Source organism: Lasiodiplodia theobromae (genome assembly GCF_012971845.1).
Source record: "Lasiodiplodia theobromae strain AM2As chromosome Unknown scaffold_11, whole genome shotgun sequence".
Classification (NCBI taxonomy): domain Eukaryota; kingdom Fungi; phylum Ascomycota; class Dothideomycetes; order Botryosphaeriales; family Botryosphaeriaceae; genus Lasiodiplodia; species Lasiodiplodia theobromae.
The window spans coordinates 848491-856609 of record NW_023336311.1 but is presented as its reverse complement, the minus strand read 5'-3'; the positions used below and the strand labels follow the sequence as shown (position 1 = coordinate 856609).

Genomic DNA, 8119 nt, shown 5'->3' with positions numbered 1-8119 from the left:
CTAGCCACCGATGGGTACACCGCCGTCCCATGCATCACTTGCACCCCATATTCCCGGTCACAGCTGACTAGCCTCGTCCCCCCAGCACGCTGCCACTTCGACCCCAAGCCTTGCTGCCAGCTGGACACTACTCACCTCACCTGAAGAATCACTCCTCTACGTACACGCAATAACTCCGACATTCCCACGCTCGCGTACACAGCAGCCCTCCACGCATTTCGAGAACGGGTGATGGCCCCTGAGAGATTTTTCCTCGTCAACCTCGATCGAAACCACCCGTGTTCCGCCGAGACCACTTCACAGCTTCTTTTTATCGTCCCTCTCGCCTATGCCAACGGCTAAAACAACCCTCCTTGTGCCATAGATGATATCGAAGGCGGCTAGGAAGCGCAGAAGCCGTCTGGGTAATTCAAAGACACGGCTCGTCTTTACCACTACGTTCAGCGGCACAGATCGGACTTTCAGCGTTCCGTGTGATACGCCCGTCAATTGCGACACTTCGGAGGGCTGGGTCGGCGTGCTTGCGGATGCTGAGACGAGTTGCAACGGGAGACTACTCGGCCTACCAGTTAGCTAACGATGTTATCTATTAGTCCAGATGAAGCATGGCCACCATGATTGTCAAGTCCAAAGCAAGATCCCGGAACGGCCTCCGACTCCACATTAGAATACTCTTGACAAGTTGACAGATTCTTCGTCGTAGCTTTTCATGCGTGTGCCGCATTTCAGCAGCGACGTCCGATCGCAATGGTTGGTGACTGGTCTCAGTCATGCCCAGCGCAGCTTGCTGCCAGAAAACTCGACTGAAAAACGACATACTCGCGCACTAGTGAGCTTCAGCCGCGAGCCTAAACCCAGCAGCCGGAAACCCGCCTCAGCGCTGTGGGTCAATCTGTCCCTGACTCGACTGGCCCTGCCATCATAGCGCTTCTCCCAAGGTGCGAACACTGCCGCCTGATCTGCCTCAACGAAGCAAAAGAAAGCCAAAGTATTCAATTACCCGCGGCAAATCCACACCAAGACTTGTTAGGGCTTCGCAGTCGTGCCCACCACAACTTCAGCGGACTGCAGAAGGGCAGTTGGGGGAAGAAAGGTCCGTGTAAAGACGTACCTCTTTGTCGCCTTTTTCTCTTCTTCATCTCCAAGGCGGCACAACGAGCTACGCCGAACGATGCCATCCTAGCGATTCTCATACAGAGTTAGAGTGGCTGGGCACCTCGCAAATGAGCATTGACAGCAGGATACACGGTGGATATTTGGGCAATTTCTGCGTCGCGTGGGCCCGAGCAGCTGTGCACGCGCACGCCGATCGCTCGCGTCTGCTCCCAGCCGCGTGGCTCTTCCCTGGTCTGCACCAATTTCTCTGCACTGGTCTTTCGTCATGCAAGCCAGCACAGTGGCCTCATCATACGGTACGGCCTAATCGGCCATGTGAGAGCTACGCTCACTCGCTGAGCACCTTCACAGGTAAGTGCGTCTTGTGAGATCTTACTCGTCTTGATGGTACCACGAGCAACAAGCTGGTAGGTGTCCTCTCGGTTGTGTACCGAAAATGCGCCCTGGTCCGATTGGTGCAATGCAGTTCAATTCAATGACGCTACCTGCGAGAGCCTCGGCTCGGCTCGCGCGCATGGATTTCAACTTAGATCCACTTAGGAAGCATAGACATCACACGCTATTCCTGTGACTATTAGACTCACTTTGCCCCGCTATTCTTCCAAGCACACTCCCGCAGACCCAGTGCCGCGGGCTTCCGGTAACGCTGAAGCCGCTGTGACTCAGAGAAGACTTCACTCTACGGCTTTACATTCTTCGTGACTTTTATTTCTAAATAAGAGCCATTAAACTCTCTACAGATATCTGCGTGTGCACATACCCTAGAGCCCGAGTGCACCACCATCGTCGAGTGTTACATTACTTAAGAGCAGGATCCAGCGTAGCGCCGGTGACACCTAGCGGAACTTACAGAGAGCTAGAGCGACTAAATAGACCTCGCATGAGGACTAGCACTTCAAGTCTCTATGTGCGGCAGTTTCCGGCAGCATTTTGCGCATACCTAGTAAGGGGGCGGTGGTTAAAGGGAAGTGACAGGCTCTATAATGGTAGAATCTAGATACCGCTGACATATTTCTTAACCCCGTTAGCAGCGCCTTTTAGCTCGTGAATGAAGAAAGAATTATCGTAGAATAAGCGTCCCGACTCTATATAAAGATTGCTTTTTTTTAAAAAAGGGGGGGTGGGGGCTCTAGCTGTTACGACAGGGTTTACCGAATGCGCTAATAGAGCAGGTCTCTAGGGCATAGAACGCGACCGAGCGCCGAAGGCTTCGATACATGGTTATCGTTAGCCTAAGACCGTATGGGACCGAGCTACGTTTTATCTAAATTTTTTCTAGCTTCTAACAATATACTCTACGCAATTTCGCTGTTCGTATCCCTGCTACCGGCGTCATGTCACGGCAATTGGATTTGATAGCGACTTAACGCGGGGTCGCCAGCAGTAAAGTAATAGAATTTATCGAGTTTTAAAGATATTGTTATCTAGGTTAAGCGTAACTGATATAAGTAAACAGCGTGGAAAGCAGACTACAGTCTGATAGCGTTTCCTAGGAATTAATAGATTGATCTTTAGACAATTAAGTCGGTAGAGACCGGTATAGTAAAGTTCGCGAAGGCCGCAATGACACAGTGCGGCTTAAGGTATGATGTTCTTATCGGAGGTGGTTAATTTTACGCAGCGGGTGAGCCCGAGGCTTTTTTTGGGGTTGGGGCGCTTAGACATGGCCCAATAAGTAATGGCCGGATGTGTTGTTTGATTCAGCCTTTAATGACGGCAATTACTATTCGGCCCCTATCTAGCAATCGTCACGGCGGAACGGCCCTTCTGCACGGAGCTTACCCGCAGCCCGCTCCTCCACGTGTTCCCGCTTACCTGTTTCTCCGGCTGGAACCTCGTCAAAACCATTTCCTCTAGCCACAGTTCGCTTCCCAAGAAACTCTCCAAAGTCGAGAATAGAAGCTTCTAACATAGTGCTATGGCGCGCGTGTAATCACCCTAGCTTGTTCGAGAAGGAGCCGTCGTGGCGCGGGATGTTGAAAATATACTCACGGCACGAATTCCAGCATTGCTTTTTGCATTTCAGCGCGAGAAACAGGAGGCTTGGCGATTCCACGAAGTTGGGTGCAGAGTTTTGCAAGCGTTTGAAATAAGTGCAGAGGGGCAGTTGGAGTTGATCCCTGCAAGTCACTACCCCCTGTCGTCTGCAACTGATCGCTTAAACGCCAAACCTCCAATAATGTCTTCTCATAGTCCCGTCTCCACTAAAAGCGCTGTTGAAGCCTGCTTGCAGCATCTGGAGGTATTTTAGGTATATACATACTGCCTGGTCGAGTATGCTAGAGTTATGCAATGCATCATGTACGTATGAGAAGCAGGTAGTGACGAAAGGAATAGCAGATTTCAACGGGCCAGGGTGGAGCAGATCCAGTTTGAAATGGTCGTCATGAGAATTCGTTTCGATGATTTTTCTCTAATTGTTGCCTGTCCTTGTAGTTTTTCTAGGACCCGCCTTGCACCTTTCCGGAGGTAGTCTTGTTAGACTACGACAAAGTGGCCGTTTTCTACCGATCAGCCTCAATCCTTGCACCCTCGCCATTAGCCTGAGCACCTCCTCCAGTCAACGGGACCGTCTGCTTCAGTGGAGGTAGCAGACTGCGAGCCGTCTGTCGCGCCTGCTGGGTCAAAACCGCATCCATGAGCACAAGAGCCGCCATAGACTCAACAATCGGCACGGCGCGAGGCACCACGCAAGGGTCGTGCCGTCCCTTGGCCTCCAGAACGCCATCTTCCTCGTCATACGTAGCGGTGCGCTGCGCCTGGCCGATGGTGGCTGGCGGCTTGAAGCCGACATTGAAATAGATGTGTGCGCCGTTGGAAATTCCGCCCTGAATACCACCCGAGTTGTTCGTCTTAGTAGTCAGCCTCGGCCGGCCCTCACCCGAGTCCGCCTTAATGAACGGGTCATTGTGGATAGAGCCAGGCACCTGGCAGCCGCCAAAGCCGGATCCAATCTCGAAGCCCTTGGTGGCAGGAATGCTAAGCATGGCATGTGCAAGCATGGCCTCGAGCTTGTCAAAGCACGGCTCGCCGAGACCAGAAGGAACATTCCGTATCACGCAGCTCACCGTGCCGCCGATGCTGTCCTGCTGGTCCCTGTAACGCTCCACAAGCTTCTTCATCCTCTCGCTGGCATCGTCGTCGGGGCAGCGCACGGGAAGGAACGAGTCGACCTTCTCGCGGCTAATCTCATCGATGAGCTTGAGGAATTCGGGATTCGTCGAGGCGGTCGGGTGCTCGGGGGTAGGCGGGAAGAGGAACTCATTGCCAATGGAAGCAGTAAAGGCGACGATCTCCACGCCGTACGCCTGGCGCAGGTATTTTTCAGCAATCGCTCCGGCAGCGACGCGTCCTGCGAGGACGTTAGCCACAACATGCGCAGAAGTCAGGCGCATCCTTACCAATCGTCTCTCTCGCGCTGCTGCGGCCGCCACCGCTGCTTGCCTTGACACCATACTTTTCCAAGTACGTCCAATCGGCATGGCTTGGGCGCGGGTACAGATCCATCGTGCTGTTGCCATAGTCCTTGGGGCGTTGGTTCTCGTTCATGACACGCATGCCGATGGGCGTGCCCAGCGTCACACCGAACTCGGTGCCCGACTGGATCTCGACACGGTCCTTTTCGTTTCGCGGGGTTGTGATTGCGCTCTGTCCCGGGCGACGACGGGTCATCTGGGGCTGGATATCCGCCTCAGTGAGCTGCATGCCGGGCGGGCAGCCGTCGACGATGCAGCCCACGGAAAGGCAATGCGACTCGCCATAGCTGCGGCGTGGGTTAGCTCTGCGGTTGGCGGCGGGCGCAACATTAGAACGCACGTAGTGACGCGGAAGTGCGTGCCAAAGGTCGACATGTTGGTGTGGTATCGGGGTCTGTACTGGTGAGGGCGCTGGTAGACGACAATGGGCTGCGGTATGACTGGAAAAATGGGCCGATCGTCGGCGGGAAACTGCGTCGGCGGAAAACAACCGACCTGTTCCTGCGGCAGAAAAAAAAAGCGTAGGGCTGACGCCATGCGCGTGCCGCCCCCGGCATCTACCGTTTCGCTGCCCGGCCTGCACATGCATGCCCTTTCGTTTTTCAAAGTAGAAAGTAGTCTCCACACGTGCATAAATGCAAGGCGCTAGATTGATCCGCCTCTATAGAGAAATCACACGCCCATTCCTTTGCGCATGTTTTCCATGACGCTTACGATGCTGTCGGCCATCCCACCCGCCTGGCTTTCTATCATCTCCACGTTCACTCTCTCTAGCGCGTTCTGCATGCCGTCCACCACCTCTCTATCCTCGAATATCTCCCCCATGTACTGGCCTTCATCCACCCAGTAAGCTGCGTTGCGCTCGCGCAACCCTTTGTCACGAGCCACTGTGTTTTTCATGGCGCCGAGCATGCTCAGCTTGCCTCTCAGACTCTCGATGATCCGTGTGTTCTCCTCGAGGCGCTCTGAGATTGTTGGTGGCATGGCCAGCCAGCGGTTAGTCGACGTCAAGTACATGGCATAGCCCAGTAGACCATCCATCAGGGCAAACCCGATGTAGCGCAACGACCGCATGCGCCAGTAGAATGGTTCGAGGTCGCCCAGGCGCAGCGCGGTTGAATTCTGCTTGTAGTTGTATGTACCAGTCGCCCACACCTCAAGCGCTGCAAGAGCTACGCCGAGTATTGCAGCCCAGGTCCTCCACCGCGCACCCTCGGGACCAGAGATGACCGAAGACGTAACGAGGCCAAGCACGGCAAGATGAAGGAGGTGTGGTGCGAGGATCGAGGGCAACGCGTAGTAGAAGTAGCTCGAGGGCTCATCCGAAGTGCAGAAGGGGCAGGTGGCCAGCACAGACGGGCCGTATGCCAAGTATAGTAGTCTGGACTCGAGGTTGACAAATTTGGACTTTAGCGCCTCATCGACCGGGCTCAGCGGCCGGAGTTTGCCAAGGCGAACAAACAGTGTATCGGTGGGGATCTGCAGGCGCGAGGAGGTTGCTTGGAAGACGTTTTCGGGAGCAAAGTGCGGGAAGGAGGCGGCGAATGCGAGGATGGCGAACGCATACAGCACGTTGAGCGCAACGCCGACGCCTGGAGGCATGGGGCGAATACGGCCATGTGGGTTGCGGGAAGAGGCGCGGATGGATCTGTACAGCTGGATGACCTTTGGCAGGAGCATCGGGCCAAAGAAAATTAACAGGGACTTGAGCCTAGTGGGAGATGAGAGTCAGCGCGGTGCAGAGCTAGCGGACAGGCGCAGAGGAGATACCCTGAAAGCGTAATTGCGACCATGGCGGCGTGCGGGCTGTTGCATGGGTGGAAGGTGGAATGCTCGCGGCGTGCGAGCTCCAAAGCTCCACGTCACAGCGCGGCCACTATTTCTCCTGCGGCGCGCGCCTGCGCCACAGCCTCGTCGGTCGCAAGCTTCGCCGCTCCACCACCCGCGTCCTCTTCCCCACCCAGCATCGCCCATCATGACGGAGCCGCGCATGCGCATGCGGCAGAAGGGCCAGCAATTCGACACGCGAGACCGTACGCGTGTCCACCCAGCCACTGCGCGCTCACCTCTAACCTGCTCATAGTCGAGGCCTACTTGATCGCCTTTGGCGATGACCGCAATCCGCTGCCCGAGACCGTCCGCGTCCTGGACGAGATCATTACCGAGTATGTCCGGCCTTGCCCTCCATTAACACGAGCTCTGCTCTGATGTTGTGGCCAGCTTCATCATCGAGACGTGTCACGAAGCCGCCCTCTGCGCGTCTTACTCCCGCCGCGCCAAGATCAAGGTCGACGACTTCAAATTCATCCTGCGCAAGGACCCCGTCAAGCTTGGCAGAGTGACGGAGCTGTTGAACAAGGAGAAGGAGATCAAATCTCAGCGGAAGGTGTTTGCTGTCGACGACGAACAGATCGGCAAGGAGGAGACGCAGAAGGAAGAGGTGAAAAAAGGCAAGCGCAAGGATGAACGCAAGGACGAGCGCAAGGACGAGCGCGCGGCGAAGAAGGCGAAGAGCACCAGAGACTGAGGCACCCATGTTCATGGCGAACGGCGTTGGAATGGCTTGATATACCCCGGCACAAACAATCTACGACTGCATTATTCTACTGGCCAACGCGCTGCGCGTCGGGCTTCCATGCTTCGTCCTCCAGGCTCTTTAGGAATTCGTCGACGCTCACTCTCTCATCCACAATCTGGCGGCCATTGACTAAATCGTTTTCGGTGACGCGCTTGTGCGCATCGGCCTCGTCCTTTGCAATGCCTGCTTTAACGTGCCTGCTCACAAGCCTGTTGCGGGCCGTGTCAAAGTCCACTTCTACGAACCACCGCTCATCCATCAAGAGGGCAGCCTCGCGCCAAGGGTCACGGTCCAGGGTCAAGTAGTTGCCCTCGAAGACGAGGACACGGGTGGTGGGTGCGATGGCGATGTCGTCGGCAACGGGATCCTTGGTGGCATGGTCGAAGCTCGGTGCATACAATGTGTGGCTCTCCGGGGCCAGCGGCTTGCGCAACTCCTTGACCAGAGCAAGGAAGCTGTCCCCGTCAAAGGTGAAGTGGGCGCCGCGGCGAGCGTGTGCCGTGTGCGGGTCAGGCATGGCGTCCAGCTGGGCACGCGACAGGTGGTATCCGTCCATGGGTACGAAAGCAGCAATGGACGGTTCGCCGGCGCTCACACCCGGCAGCTGATCACGATACAGGGCGTTGACGCGCTTCACCACCTCGGCTGCGAGCGTAGTCTTCCCACTGCCGGGGATGCCTGAGACGCCAATCAGCAGCCGCTGCGACCGCGGCAGTTGGTTGTATTTCTCTGTTCCAGTCAGCCACACGCACAGCGCTTGAGCGGGCCCAACGTACCCCAGGTCTTTTTGACCAAGCGATCCACTTGCTCCTCCATTGTTGTGTGCGGCTTGTGGGGTGAGGGGCACGCCGCCTTTTCACGCATCGGCGGGGTCCACGCCGCGCCTCATGACGTCGAGCTTCGGGTAGAGCCTTCCGGCGGCTGCTTCCCGGTCGGGCAGGGCCACCCT

General features: G+C 56.0%; 3 protein-coding genes across 3 annotated transcripts; 1 reads left to right on the top strand and 2 right to left on the bottom strand.

The window, feature by feature from the left end:
• Positions 1–3620: 3620 nt before the first annotated feature.
• On the bottom strand, positions 3621–6385 carry LTHEOB_4390 (Chorismate synthase; the record flags this gene model as incomplete). The annotated part of the gene is made up of 5 exons (XM_035513419.1): positions 3621–4468; positions 4518–4879; positions 4933–5063; positions 5307–6303; positions 6363–6385. 5 exons carry the CDS (start codon positions 6383–6385, stop codon positions 3621–3623), a joined length of 2361 nt encoding a protein of 786 aa, XP_035375094.1.
• Positions 6386–6567: 182 nt separating this feature from the next.
• LTHEOB_4389 (Transcription initiation factor TFIID) lies at positions 6568–7119 on the top strand (the record flags this gene model as incomplete). Its single annotated transcript, XM_035513417.1, has 3 exons — positions 6568–6625; positions 6676–6757; positions 6813–7119. 3 exons carry the CDS (start codon positions 6568–6570, stop codon positions 7117–7119), a joined length of 447 nt encoding a protein of 148 aa, XP_035375093.1.
• A 76-nt stretch (positions 7120–7195) lies between these two features.
• On the bottom strand, positions 7196–7986 carry LTHEOB_4388 (Kinase-related protein; the record flags this gene model as incomplete). The annotated part of the gene is made up of 2 exons (XM_035513416.1): positions 7196–7899; positions 7947–7986. 2 exons carry the CDS (start codon positions 7984–7986, stop codon positions 7196–7198), a joined length of 744 nt encoding a protein of 247 aa, XP_035375092.1.
• Positions 7987–8119: the final 133 nt, after the last annotated feature.